We start from the raw sequence: 15,281 nt of genomic DNA, 5'->3' as shown, positions 1-15,281 counted from the left end.
AGACAGCTGGAGTTTGCCAAACGTCATTGGAATTATGACTGGAAGAGAGTGCTATGGTCCGATGAGACCAAAATTGAATGTTTACATGCATGCTGAATAAATTTGATCCGATTAAGGTGTGCGTTTACATGCCAAGCATTTAATCAGAATAAAACATTTTCACATTCACAGAATGACCTTGCGCAGCTACACAATACACTTTTCTTGCACATCTCCAAAGATGCGTTGTGTATTTGGTACAATAATTGCATTTCTCCTGTCACTTTTCAGGCAGCAGCATCTTCTGAATATAATTATCTTGCAACTAAATGAGAAGGCAAGTGCAAGAGCAGCTTTACTGCAGTCTCCAATAAGTTCACCTGTAAGTTCATAAGAGCCTTTCCACTATTGTTGATTGTACTCTTCAAGGGTTCTGAATTTCTGTATGTTTACACTAGGACTCGGAACTGTACTGTCCTCTCAGGTCTACTTTTGCACTTGTTCTTGTGATTGATTTGCACTTTATTGTACGTCGCTCTGGATAAGAGCGTCTGCTAAATGCCACGTAATGTAATGTAATGTAATATTGAAGTGTTTCACTATTTTTACTTGTTTTTATGTTGATTGCAAAAGAAAAAAGCAAGTCTCAGAGAAATCCGACGATTTCCCTGGCTGGGTTAAAACATGGTGGTGTCACTTACCCTGCGAACAAACATGTGCAGAAAGAATGTATTTCATCCAAAGAAAGTAGTCGATTTAAGTGTTGACATGGCATATATTCTCCTGTTAATCACATTTTAAAAGTGGCCCACACGCTGTGCTGGGAATATAGGAGCGTTTATAGACCTAGAATGATGACAAAATGTTGCCTAACGTTAGTTGTGCAAACAACAAGTAGTAAAGGCAAAACATATATGCAAATTTTCCGCCACCCGGCAGATCTCCCGAGGCAGAAGCGCCAAATGAAATATGAAACCACTGGAATTAATTAATAGGCGGGTTTTGGGTGTATGTCATCTAGCAAGGACACTTGCACTTCAGCTTACCCCCTCCTTGAGTCCAAGATTGTTTTAACCCTTTCTGGCTTTATCTGTACATCGCATACAGTCACAGCTTGGGGATAACAGTCTTAGGATCTGTGAGAGGGGGAGAGAAATTTAGACTAAAGGTGGGTGTACTACCAGTCCCAATCAGTGGAGCTGCTCACTCCTTGAAGGGCATTTGTGCCTCTTTCTGGCATAACACAGCCAAAGTCAGGAAACTTGCAGGGAGCACGGGGGCATATTGACACCCGCACGCACACAAACACAGAAGAGAAATGGAGGCATACTGTCTTCAGGGAAATCTCTCAACATGGATTGTATTTTTAACATCTCGCTGGAGTGTACAATGTCCTCAGCTGGAAAAGATTTCAGTCAAGGTTTTTTTTCACCTTCACTGTCAATATGTCTTCAAAAGTTCACAGAACACATCAGGTTTCCAATTGTCTGTTTTTCATTTTGGACAGCTTGAGAATCCCCCACCACAGCCATACCCCAGTGTAAGCCTGATCAATTGTTACAGCAGTATAGTAATCCAAGTAGCACGTGGTATCCTCTATATTTCAGTATTGTACAATGTACACATGTATCCCCGTATTCTCCATACCAGTGCTCTTCTGCCGCTGCATAAACTACTCCTGAGTAGCACGCTCAAACTTCTTTATTAAGAGTGACTTTTATTATGAATTTTTGGTTTTGTCTTTCTGTACTATGGGATATTTACTTTACGCTTTGCTCAAAATGACAGCAGCTGTTATCCTCTGAATCCTGCAACCCTTCAGTTGCTCTGCTAGAGTTGCTTGGCTTTAGCCTAGATCAATAAATATTGGTAAAAATGCAGAATATTTGGGAATGTTTTTAAGCGATTAAACACATTTTAAGTGTTAGTAAAGAAGGGATCTGTTATTAAAATAATTTATAACCATTTACTTTTACAGTGTCCTATTCTCTGTGTTATTGTTGTAGGCTGTTTAAAGGTATTAGTGCAGTATCTGGTGTCGGTTTTTACAATTGAATGAAGTTGTGATGTGGACAGGGGAAATGGTGCCTTGATTTGCTCTCAAGTGATAATGTAGGATCTGCTTGCTCACGTGGCAAAAATCAAACTGGCATTCCTCAAAATGCTTTGCAAAGAGGTAGAGAAAGTGCCATTCGATCTCACTGAGCAGATTTTAGAAAATCAAATCAAATCAAGTATACAATCAGTCACCACTTTATTAGGTAGACCTGTACACCAGCTTGTTAATGCAAATATTTAATCAGCCAGTCATGTGGCAGCAACTAAATACATAAAAGCATGTAGACGTGGTCAAGAGGTTCACCTGTTTTTCAGACCAAATGTCAGAATGGGGAAGAAATGTGATCTAAGTGCCTTTGACCATGGTGTTGGTGGTTTGAGTATCTGCTAATCTCCTGGGATTTTCACTCACAACATTCTCTAGAGTTTGCAGAGAATGGTGTGAAAAGCAAATAACATCCAGCGAGCAGCAGTTCTGCAGGCAGAAATGCGTTGTTAATGAGAGAGGCCAGAGGAGAAGGGCCAGACTGGTCGAAGGTGACAGTAATGCAAATAACCAAGCATTACAACAGTGATATGCAGAAGTAATCAACTGTAAATAAAACCTTCAGCTAAATAACAAATTATATTATTATAAATTGTCCACACTGTACCACCCATCATATAGCTTCCTTTCCGTGATTTGCACTCTTATGCAGGCCATAATGTTTTATTATTTATTCAGTTCCCTCTGTGGCTGCTTTTGCAACTTTGTTTTTCAAAGCACTCCTTGGCTATAGTGGGTAGATCATTGGTGTAAACTGTGGCAAATTCAGAAGCACCCACACCCCCCTGAACAGTTTTGGCCATTCCTTACCCAAAACAGTTTAATGAAAATTATGGCAACTAACGATTGACTAACACGGAGAAACAGCTGAAATGGCTTCTCTCTAAAGCGCAATTTTAGCAAAACAAAAACAGACAACAGGCCGTTGAATAAGGAAGGCTGGGGTTATTCAGTGGGCAAGCCTCAGTGCCTAAGACCTGGATCCCTCATTATGTCCTCTAAATCACCCTGTTGTTTGTGTAACAGTGCTAAATGTTAACCTCCCCCAGCCACTGCAGTCATGAAAGTATCTACATTCCATGCAGTACTGAGCCTTCTCCCCTCATTAATAATACAAATCCTGGGGCCTCAGTCTGAGGCCTCGGTCATATGGGAGTATTCAATTATCGATGGAAAGGAACAAGCATGAGCCTGTCGCTCTCGTCCTCTGTCTGTCCGAATGTCCCCTTGCTTCGTAGCGCTTAGCAGCCTGGCAGCTGCATGCTTCATCGTCCCTGGTGGGTCTGGTCTCTGGAAGTGACATATTCACTAATATTGACAACTGGAAAGTGACTGCACAAAGCATCTTCCCCAGTTACCTTACATTTCCATCAGAAAAAGAAAATCTGTAGCCATGCTGCACAGGTTGCACTGTTTTTACCATGATGGTGGAAGGCTGGCCTAACAGAGCCAGCACAGGCTTATTGATTTTGAACTGTAACCAGCTGCAAAAGCTCCCATTAAAACCCATCTGTGTTAAGGGCTATATCGTATTGCTGGCTGGAAGAATCAAGCTATAGAATAATTGACTTACTGAAACATTCCTGGATTGAGAATGTTCCAATACTTTTGCTCACCTAAAAATTGGGTGGTCCGATACAAATGGTGATATGGTCCAAGGAAATAAAAGCTGAAATTCAGATATGTCATCTTATGTACATCTTTTGACCTCAAACTCAATTGTCTTATACATATAATGTCTTGTATATACAAGAAACAAAGGAATTGACCTTGCTGTTCCAATACTTTTTGAAGCCATTGTATACAAATATATTTCCAATTGCTTTTTGCTGTCTGTTTCACTTGACACAAAACCTACGCAATGAACCATAAAATAAACCAAAGAAGTTTGACCCATGTGTTTGAGGTATTATTTAAATCCGCAAGTGTACCTCTAAGCACCAGCAAATTCAGTTCCTTGGATTACTGCAGGAAACAGAGGCAGCCTCTTAGGACATTGCACAATTTCATATCTCTTTATTGAAAATCCAAGGCAAACAAGCAGCATACAGTTGACATAAGAAAATGGGCTTTTCTGCTCATACTGCTTATGAAAATGCTCTCCGGAGACACATAATGCACTTCTGTTTGCACTGACAATATAGGGGGAAAAATGGCTTTTCCTTTAGCTGTAATGTTCTGTACCCATATGCTGCTGTAGTAATGTTGTCCGTGTTGGCTGGGTACCTTTCTCGTATATTCTTTAGTTTCTGTTCCTCATATCCCTGGGGCCGGTTGCACCAGCTGGACGTAAATAAGCTGGTCTTAACTGTTAAGTTGGTCATTGCTTTGTCATTGTGTTCAATATTTACACCTGTTGCACAATTAAAAAATATGACTAGGCGCAGCTACGTCCAGCCTAGACAATGCACGTTCACATTGACAGTTTACACCCTGACTTAGCGCTACGGCCAGTTGGTGCAACACGTGTATTTCTTAAGTCTGACTTTGTGCACGTTGTACATCAGACGTAACGTTAAGACAAGGATTCAGTGATGACTGCCAAGGTGGAGATGTTCAGGGCACACATCTCTAACTTTAACATATTTAGGGTTAGCATCTCTTTTTTTTTTTTTTTTTTTGAATTTTTTTTTTTTTCCAGATTTTTCCCTTTTTCTCCCAATTTGGTAGCCAATTGTACCTCGTCTGATTCAATTGGAGGTAGTCGTATTAGATGTACCGCCCGTACCCCATCCCTCGGCGGCCCGGCGCCTTCTTCAAGCCGTCTCGTCTCGTGCCCGTTGCTGTGATTCCGAGGCGCCCGAGGTGCTTATTGTGCGGCGATCTAATAACCCTGCCAAGTCCCTCCCTCTGGAGCAGCGAGCCAATTATTGCTGCCCCACGTGAGCCGGTCAAACTTGGCTTTTGGCAGGACCGAGAATCGAACCCCGGTCCCCGGTGTGCAACTGCAGCAAACTGCAACCGCAAGTCTGCTGCGTCTTAGCCTGTGGGTTAGCATCTCTAACCATTGCACACTCCCTCCATGCCTCTCTGCTACACAGTGCAGATTGATACAGAGGAAAAAGGAAAACGTCAGAGTGTATGCCACAAAGTGCTCTTTGAAAACGATATTTGTCATTGGGTGAATATACCAATAATTAATACTTGTCTTAATTGTGTAAGTAATTTTGGCTGCCAATTCCTCCTTCACCTAAGCAGAATTTACAGATGCAGCCTCTATATAGAGCAGGAATCATCAACTCTGGCACTCACACCCAGCCCTGGTTTTCTCATCCAGGGTAATTATTGCTATTGATTGGCCAGACTGTCTTTACACCCAGGTAAAGGGAGGGTGGAAAACCAGCCGTTTGAGCCCTTGAGTTGCTGATCCCTGATACAGAGCTTTACCTGTCTCAAGCACTAGGTTGCTGATGCCTCAGCAACTCAACCAACCAACTCAGTCAGTGGTACTGGCTTATTCCAGGGTCCTCTAATGCTTAACTTAACTATTTTTATTTGAAATACTACTCCATGTGATGATGACAGTTGCACCTTATTTTTGGCTTTGTACAAAGGCACACTGAGCCTTGTGAATTAGATTTCATCCCAAGCTGTCTTATGTTCCTCTAAATGCAAATTTCTTCCCTGCATTTCTTTACCATAATTGACTGCTCTGGGATATTTGACCATGATGAGAGCCTCACTATTGAGCTAGTTATCAGGAACGTAGAACACCAGGATCCAGTAGCGAAGACGAGGAGTTGTTTTGAGAGTGTTTATTATCAGTACGGCAGGTTAAACAAGTGGAGGTCGATAGCCAGCAAACAGGAACAGCAGGGAATAGGCAGTTCGTAATCAATAGTCCAGAAACAGGGTCAAACAGGTATAATACGGATCATCCAAATCGTAGTCGTGGTCACAGGCGAAGGATCGAAAACAAACAGGCGATTCAGACATAATCGGAATCCAGTGGCAGAAGTCGGAAAAAAAAACAACAGGTTGGTAAACTACGGATCAATACCATACAGGAGGAATGCGCTAAAGACGAAAGTCGAAAACAAAACAGGTCGTACCAGGAATCAATCAAGAATAAACACTGGAGAGTATGGATTGACACATAAAAATCTGGTGACATACTATACAAACGGAGGACAGGTAACAAGAGGGAATGGCAATCAGGTGTGGGAAACAATCAGGAAGTGAAAATGCAGGTGAAACTAATAACATTGAATGAATGAACTGACAGGGTGACTAAGGTGTGCATGGAGGGTACTAAAACACGGAAACGTGACGCACATAGACAAAAGACCTGATAGATAGTAGTCCTGGCCATATATAGGCATTTACTTTACTTGTTTCACTGCTTAACAATTGGTACTGCAGTTTGAGGGTTTTTTTTGTCTTCACCCCTTTTTACCCTCCCACTGTCCTGTGTGCCTTCAAATCATTGCAGTTACTGTATATGTAGTGGAATATTTGAGCATAAGTAGGCCGTTGACCCAAATCTGCAGGCGGCCTTTAAATGATTAAGCACAGCTGGCCAATATATTGTAAAGCCTCTTTAATCTCCCTTTCATTGCCAGTTCAATCCTTGGCATGACGGCAAGCTCGCTGTATCTCTGCCACACAGGTGAAAAAGGCACCTCAATCGTTTGGCTATTGGGAAAAAATGGGAAAATCTCTGGGTAACGCAAAGCTTGCCTTACTTTCTGCCGTGTATGTGTATTAATAACTGCGCATTAGTAGTTGTCATTTTTCAGTGGTGAAATTGATGAGAGAAGCCTGGGTCAGCTGTCACATGATGGGTTGTGAGTGTACATAATCCAGTTTTTCTGTAGGACAGCCGTACATCTCATGCCAGGCTCTGTCCCACAGTGATTGTCAGGGGAGTGTGTGACGCAGTAGTTGTGCTGAAAAAATTCTGAAATAAAAGTAGTCAGGGGAAAGGGATAATTAAATCACACAAATAAGACGGTGCTGCCCCACATCTATCAAAGACACCCCTTCTCTGTCTTCTGGTTCTTCCGTGGTTCCTGGCAAAGCAGGTGGGACTGGGATGTCTGGCCTGTAAAATCACAACCTCACCTCAAAAATTCCCTTTTATAATAAACTCAAAGTAGCTGCAGTTCTCTCACATCAAAATCAAACATGTTTCATCTACATTTCTTTGCTCTTTAAAAAAGTTCTGTTTGTTACCAGTGCACTGCCTTTGCCACCAAATTTGAATGTTGAGGTTGGAAACCAAATTAATGTGAATTTGCTTCCACGAGCTGGCATTTTTAGGTGTAATAGGAGTTGGCATGTTAACTACTAGAAATGAGAGCTAAAGTTGTTTAAAAGCCCAACTTCAACTGATGGAATTGTGGCATTTGCTCACAAAATGGCAGCAGGGCTTTCAGGTGAGAGAATTGGAGCATGGACCCTGAAGAAGTTGAGTTTTCACTTCAGTTTTATTTGCTTATATTGGTTTGTTTGAGGCGGCACGGATGGTGCAGTGGGTAGCACTGCCGCCTCACAGCAAGGAGGTCCTGGGTTTGAATCCCCGTCGGCCGGGGCCTCTCTGTGCGGAGTTTGCATGTTCTCCTCGTGTCTGCGTGGGTTTCCTCCGGGTACTCTGGTTTCCTCCCACATTCCAAAGACATGCATGTCAGGCTGATTGGAGAGTCTAAATTGCCTGTAGGTATGAGTGTGTGAGTGAATGGTGTGTGTGCCCTGCGATGGACTGGCGACCTGTCCAGGGTGTATTCCTGCCTTTCGCCCAATGTATGCTGGGATAGGCTCCAGCCCCCCTGCGACCCTGATCAGGATAAGCGGGTTCAGATAATGGATGGATGGGATGGATGGATGGATGGTTTGTTTGAATTACGAAGGTTGATGTACTTTGCGAAACGAGCACGAGTGCATCTTCCTCACATATTCTCAGTGAGCACCAGCAGTCTGGTTTTGTGTTTGCTCTAAAGATACCCATTAGTGCAGGTGTGTATTGGTGGATGGATTGAGGAGAGGCTCTTTTGCACTGCTGAAACAGGCTGTTTGCGGGCCTGTGAGTTTGCTGGGTTCCCCCAAAAAGAACTGTGTCCGCTGGCACCCAGGAGGGCTGGTGATGTCCTCATGTCAGATTTCCCTTCGGGCTGGTGTAGAAACCGAGAAGCCAAGGAAAGTCATCACATCTGTAAGGCACTTTGACCTACAATGGTTGCAGTGAGCCATATGTTCTCACCCTTTAACTCTTTATTCCCCTTATTTCCTTTTCTCTTTCAAATCGAGAAAGAGAACTGTCACAAAGACGCTTTCCAGAGAAATATTACCCTCTCACTAGTATGATGGTATTTAATCCAACTCATGATTCACATGCTGTGCACTTGCCCTGGTGTGGCCCTAGCCATGTGGTCACCTGGTTAATCATTAAACCCGATCAATGCAGACTCACTGGCTTAAATAAATGGGTCATCCATTTCAGGGCCCAATGCTTATTTTGTAAAATGGAGGCTCAGTTGAACTACCACTAGTCAGTTCATGGTAGCCAAAATGGTTTTTAGCAATAAATAAATAAAGAATGAAAACATTTAAGTTAATATTGGCAGTGGTATGACAGCCTTGACAACATTCTGCATCGAGGACATTTCGTTTTTAAATGGCAGTAGAACTGGTAATACTGAAAAGTGATTTATCCAACCCACACATGCTCCTATATTGCCTCCATTAAAAAGATGGCCATTCAGATTGTGTGTGTTTCCCTGCTAATGTGTCCTTAAGAACAGCCACAAAAAATGTTAGTGAATCGACCAGAGATCCCATCAAATCATACCTTAGCCTACCTTACCGTTTAATGGCAATGCTGTGTGGAGGAAATGTATATGAATGATCATATACATGACGAGCCTTGCTCGTGGTGTCTGAGTTAACCACCAACAGGCTGATGTTATTTTTGTTGTTATTTTACTGCTACTACTACTACTGCTGCTGCTATTACAGCAGCATTATACGATTATACCGTCCCTGGCCAGGGCAACTGACAGAGCTTATAGAGTATTTCTTGATTCTTGATTCTTTTGCTGTATGGTTACTGTTTGAACACCCACCTGATAATGTAACCTGCAGCATTCACACACAGCAATATGGTGCACAGCCACACCACATCCTGTTTTATTGAGCTTCCTGTAGGTTTCGACCAGAGTTTAGTGAGTTCCAGACTTCAAGGTAGTTGCTGCTGTTTCCTGAGCTGTGTTATCTCTTCTGGGCAATGGGAGTTCACTTGAATTAAAGTAACGTTAAACAATGTCTGAGGAACTAACCATGAGACTGCCTCATTATGTGTGATTTGGCCTGTCACCCTGCCTGCAGGTCAGTTACGGACCCAAGGGACGGAAAGCGGGTTGCCCTAAAAAAGATGCCCAACGTCTTCCAGAATCTCGTCTCCTGCAAGAGGGTCTTCCGTGAGCTGAAGATGTTGTGTTTCTGTAAACATGACAATGTGAGTACCCCCATCCTACCAGGGTCCCAGTGACTCAGCCCCTTTTCTCACTGATGTGGGAAGAGCTTGAGGCCTGTGGGCCTACTTTGGGCAGAAACTCCCAGCTCAGATACAATGTGAGCACATTCATACCCTGCTAGGTAATTGTGGTTTTGTAATAATTCAAAACCTGGTTTTAGGCTTCCTTGTTCTAAAGACTGGGCATAATTATTCTGACCTTGTGGGACTATTGTATATGATATGCCCATATGAACACTGCTTGACATTATTTTCTTGCCTCACCATTCTCATTACACAATTTTGAGCCTCTACCTCACAATCCCTAGCTGTGAGCTTTAATTCCAATGCTGCACCTGGCGTTCTACTTTCTGCTCCAGAGCTATTCTTGGGCTTTACTATTTGACTATTACTTGATATCTCTGTGGAATAGAGGCTCATAAAGTGGTCCGGTGTGCTGCTGTCCAATCAGTTGTTGGCCATAAGTTGAAGCAGGTAGTATGTGTGTGGGTTTCAGCTTTGGACATGTACTTTTATCTCAGAAACAAACAGTGAAATGTACTGCAGGGTGGATGCTTTCTGTTCATTTGACGTTGTTGCTTTACATGTGCATTCCTCCATGATATCAGAAGGTGATATATTCTTACTTGGTCAAGGTACTCATATGCCTGACATTGTTTTCCCTCCACAGGTCCTCTCTGCCATCGACATCCTGCAGCCGCCGCACATTGACTACTTCGAGGAAATGTATCCTAAACAGCCCAGTGCCATCAGCCTGGCACGTCTGTAAGCACTTTAGCTAATAGTAATCACACTTGGTGCAGTAGCAGCTGAGGGAGAGATTCATTACATTGAGGGGTGCATTGCCAACTGAAGGATTATCTGGCTGTCTCCATGAGGCAGGGTTGCATGTTTCCTAGCTGCTAAGTGCGCCATACGCGTATAGTATCAGGGTCAAGCGGGGTCATAGCTTTTGGATAAATGTTACAATTGCAGATCGCACACTGGCCTCTGCTGTGATCTGTAGCTGCTGCTGCTTCATGGTACTGTGGTTGGTGAGGAGTACTTCCAGCCCTAGAGCACACCAGAAATTACGCAATTATGTCTTGCCTCATTGAGTTTAGATTGGGAGACTAAAGGTCCACAAATAATGTTCTTTTCCCTGTACATTACCTAAACCAAGTCAGTGCCCCATAGTTAAAACCCCAACCCCCCTTCTTGTGCAGAACAGGAGACAAAAAAATAAGGTAAACTGATCTTCGAGTTTTAAGTTGCTTTTATAACCAATGTAGCATGCTGACTGGTGCCACATATCAATGGCAGACATAGCTAGCTATTTAACCTGACTAACAGAATTATTTGCATATACAGTCAGGTCCATAAATATTGGGACATCGACACAATTCTCCTCTTTTTGGCTCTATACACCACCACAATGGATTTGAAATGAAACGAACAAGATATGCTTTAACTGCAGCTTTCAGACTTTCAGCTTTAATTTGAGGGTATTTACATCCAAATCAGGTGAACGGTGTAGGAATTACAACAGTTTCTATATGTGCCTCCCACTTTTTAAGGGACCAAAAGTAATGGGACAATTGGCTGCTCAGCTGTTCCATGGCCAGGTGTGTGTTAGTCCCTCATTATCTCATTTACAAGGAGCAGATAAAAGGTCTAGAGTTCATTTCAAGTGTGCTATTTGCATTTGGAATCTGTTGGTGTGAACTCTCGATATGAGATCCAAAGAGCTGTCACTATCAGTGAAGCAAGCCATCATTAGGCTGAAAAATCAAACAAACCCATCAGAGAGATAGCAAAAACATTAGGTGTGGCCAAATCAACTGTTTGGAACATTCTTAAAAAGAAAGAACGCACCGGTGAGCTCAGCAACACCAAAAGACCCGGAAGACCACGGAAAACAACTGTGGTGGATGACAGAAGAATTCCTTCCCTGGTGAAGAAAAACCCCTTCACAACAGTTGGCCAGATCAAGAACACTCTCCAGGAGGTAGGTGTATGTGTGTCAAAGTCAACAATCAAGAGAAGACTTGAAGATGCCCAACGAGTGAATACAGAGGGTTCACCACAAGATGTAAACCATTGGTGAGCCTCAAAAACAGGAAGACCAGATTAGAGTTTGCCAAACGACATCTAAAAAAGCCTTTACAGTTCTGGAACAACATCTTATGGACAGATGAGACAAAGATCAACTTGTACCAGAATGATGGGAAGAGAAGAGTATGGAGAAGGAAAGGAACTGCTCATGATCCAAAACATACCACCTCATCAGTGAAGCATGTTGGTGGTAGTGTCATGGCGTGGGCATGTATGGCTGCCAATGGAACTGGTTCCCTTGTATTTATTGATGATGTGACTGCTGACAAAAGCAGCAGGATGAATTCTGAAGTGTTTCAGGCAATATTATCTGCTCATATTCAGCCAGATGCTTCAGAACTCATTGGACGGCGCTTCACAGTGCAGATGGACAATGACCCGAAGCATACTGCGAAAGCAACCAAAGAGTTTTTTAAGGCAAAGAAGTGGAATGTTATGCAATGGCCAAGTCAGTCACCTGACCTGAATCCGATTGAACATGCATTTCACTTGCTGAAGACAAAACTGAAGGGCAAATGCCCCAAGAACAAGCAGGAAGACAGTTGCAGTAGAGGCCTGGCAGAGCATCACCAGGAATGAAACCCAGCGTCTGGTGATGTCTATGCGTTCCAGACTCCAGGCTGTAATTGACTGCAGGATTTGTAACCAAGTATTAAAAAGTGAAAGTTTGATTTATGATTGTTAGTTTGTCCCATTACTTTTGGTCCCTTAAAAAGTGGGAGGCACATATAGAAACTGTTCACCTGATTTGGATGTAAATACCCTCAAATTAAAGGTCACAGTCTGCACTTCAACATCATATTAATTTATTTCTTTTGAATCCAATGTGCTGGAGTACAGAGTGGCTTTGTCCAAATATTTATGGACCTCACTATATATTGACTAAAGATGTTATCAACATTTCTCTTAAAACTATCTCTTCAACTGTGTTATGTTTATTTTTTTCTTTGACAAAAAAAAATGTGACCGTTTTGACAAACTCATGCAACATCATCATTTGTCCTGCATTGCTTCAGACGGTTGCTGTAACAGTTAGGTCATGTGTTATGGTGAAAACCACCACCTAATCCAGATCATTTAAACCGACAATGTCCATGTGTGAAAAGGGCTGAAGACAGGGTGCTCCCACTGGATGCTGGGAAAGAGCTCCACTGCCTGGTATTTCCAGTCAGAATCTGTGTGTATTGTTGGCATGGTGCAAGTCATCCTTTGTAAAAGAGGAACATGTTTCCACCAGCATTATCTATGTAACTGCATCGCTTTGAAACAGGCTAAGTACAATGACAGGAGATAAGGCTGATTTATGAGAACTCTGCTCCATTAAGCCTGGTTTTGTATTTGCTATGTTTTTTCAGATTTCTCCCAGTGGTTTGAAATTGCAAAAACAAACCAGCAGGATCTCGCGATGGGGAATAATTTATTCTGAGCTGGTGCACAGTTTAATCATTTTAATCAAATTTTCCTCTGTGTAAATCCCATAAGCCTCTGAGACACACTACAATCAGCCATCGCCCCTCAGTTAGTAGGTATCTTTTGAAAAATCAAGTGTTCTTTTTCTAATGTCTCATGGCAATTGTCCTTGTAAAGCTGTGGGGTATTTTAATTTTCCAATACAAATAAACTTGTCTAACAGCAGTTACATGCATAAGCCAACACTGTGTGTAAAAAGTAGAAATTCTATTATGAGGAATTCCAGAATTGAATTTCTGTCTATCTGCCAGCTTTTCTGTCAGTCCTGCTCCCTGTGTTCTTTCAACAGCTTTCTCACCAGAGGTCAGCAGGGATTGTTCATTAATGTGTGTGACAGTTGAACAGTGAGAAAGAAAACAGGTTAAAAATTGACTTAATTGACCTTTTTTCAACCGCTCTGGGTTTGAGATTCTAAATTGCTTGGGTCAATCATTAAGTGACATTGTTCCAAATACAAGACGTAGAGGTGTGAAAGGGGTTTCAGGCCAGAAGTAGATGGTTTGACCGCTCTGTATTGCTTTGCTGCTGTGTATTCCCACATGGCCATTGCACATTGCAGTGTCAGCTGAGTGATCCGAAGGGGGACCTTTTCAAACACAATCAGTGGGTTTTGTGATGTCCATGATTCTCAGTTAGAGCAAGCCTTATTTTCTTCACACAAGCAAGGATTACAATAGTTGTTTTTTTCTAAGCACTGAAGTCTTCCATGTAATGTGTTCTGTTTACTGTACCCCCAACAAGATCTCATTCACAAGATCACTGGTACGCAGGACAAGACACAAGACACAAAATGGATTGTTTGCTCACCCGCGCCCCCATGCACATACACACTGTTCTGTGCAGGAGGCAGTAGCTGATGCAGGTTGTTGCGTCCCTGGGGAGATTGCGCGGGGAGGTGACGCTCATGTCCTCCCATGCCGGGCCTGTGCTCAGCCATCTGCACCAGGAGAGAGGGCCTCCGTCAGCAGGCCGAATACCGCCCTCTCCCCCCTCCCTCCATGGTTCTCTGTCAAGTAGCACCCCCCCCCCAAATTCCCTCACGGCTGGCAGGTACACAACCCCCCCTTCCACCACAGGGGATCACAGTATTCACCACTCATTTCAGATTAAACATTTATACGTTCCCTGTGCTCCTCTGCCCCTACGTTCTTTTACATTCCTCCTACTCGCCATTCTTATTAAGAACCGGCATTCTGTTGACTTACCGTCATGACATGACACTCACTACTGTATCTCTATATTTAGACGGCAAACAAAATGGCTGTGAGTCATCGCAACGCCCCTTCCTTTTTTTGAGGTGTTTGTTTTATTTTCCTGCATGAGAATGTTTATTGGGGTTTTAGATGCTGCTTTCTTTGTGAGATTAGGTTTGGAGTGGGCAAGGCCTGGGAATCTTGTCAAATTCCTGGCCCACCTGTTCACAAGAACGTTGTGTTGCGCATTATCAAGACAATTTTTTGGCTAACAGTTTTGGCTAACTGGCACAGCCTGTAGCCTCGAACGTGACTGGGATCCGGAAGGGGATCCGTGACTGGGAAGCCCTGGTGTTGCCATGATAGGATCCACACACCTGCATTGCTTCAGGGGTGACTGCCCCCTGTTTAGTCTAATCAACTGTAAGTTGCTTTGGATGAAAGCATTAGCTAAATAACTATTATTAATTATTAACTGGGAACATGATGCTGGCTGTTTAGGAACATGTCCTGCAGGCACCGGGAGAGCTGGTGACCGGGAAGGGGTACATGCTTCACCCTCTTATGACTGTCAATGTGCCCCCTGGCACAACACGAGACCTTGCCAGGTGAACAGTACAATTCTGGCCCCTCCCCATCCTCTGAACCCATCCTGGTCACTCCCCTGCCAAAACAGTGCTGCGATGCCCTCTGTCCCATCAAGCAGGTTAAGCTTGTTTTGTTTTTTTGCTGCTTTGTCCTGTCCCAGCTCATCCCATTTTCTGACTCCTAATTTTTGTATTGTGGAGGCAATGTGGTAATTTATTCACTTCCAGACTGGGAATTTCCTCAACATGCCAGTAGATCATCCACTGTTCTACTTAGTTCCCAGTCCTGGGAATTGCCAGTTCGATATGGTCTGTTTTTTTTCCCTCCAGTGGTACATTATTAGTGGCATCAGGCTGGTGATGTTGAGTAGGCAGGAGGCCTG

At 43.1% G+C, this 15,281-nt stretch overlaps 1 protein-coding gene across 1 annotated transcript in view; it reads left to right on the top strand.

The window, feature by feature from the left end:
* Positions 1-15,281, top strand: part of LOC133133805 (serine/threonine-protein kinase NLK-like) — a 64,340-nt gene that overhangs the window by 24,515 nt on the left and 24,544 nt on the right. Inside the window, exons 2-3 of the mRNA XM_061250032.1 lie at positions 9,407-9,536; positions 10,225-10,280. Of these exons, the coding sequence (XP_061106016.1) occupies positions 9,407-9,536; positions 10,225-10,280 (186 nt within the window). The remainder of the gene's footprint in view (positions 1-9,406; positions 9,537-10,224; positions 10,281-15,281) is intronic.

Source organism: Conger conger, chromosome 7 (genome assembly GCF_963514075.1).
Source record: "Conger conger chromosome 7, fConCon1.1, whole genome shotgun sequence".
NCBI classification, from domain to species: domain Eukaryota; kingdom Metazoa; phylum Chordata; class Actinopteri; order Anguilliformes; family Congridae; genus Conger; species Conger conger.
The sequence above is the reverse complement of the archived record's forward strand: the minus strand, read 5'-3'. Positions and strand labels throughout refer to the sequence as shown.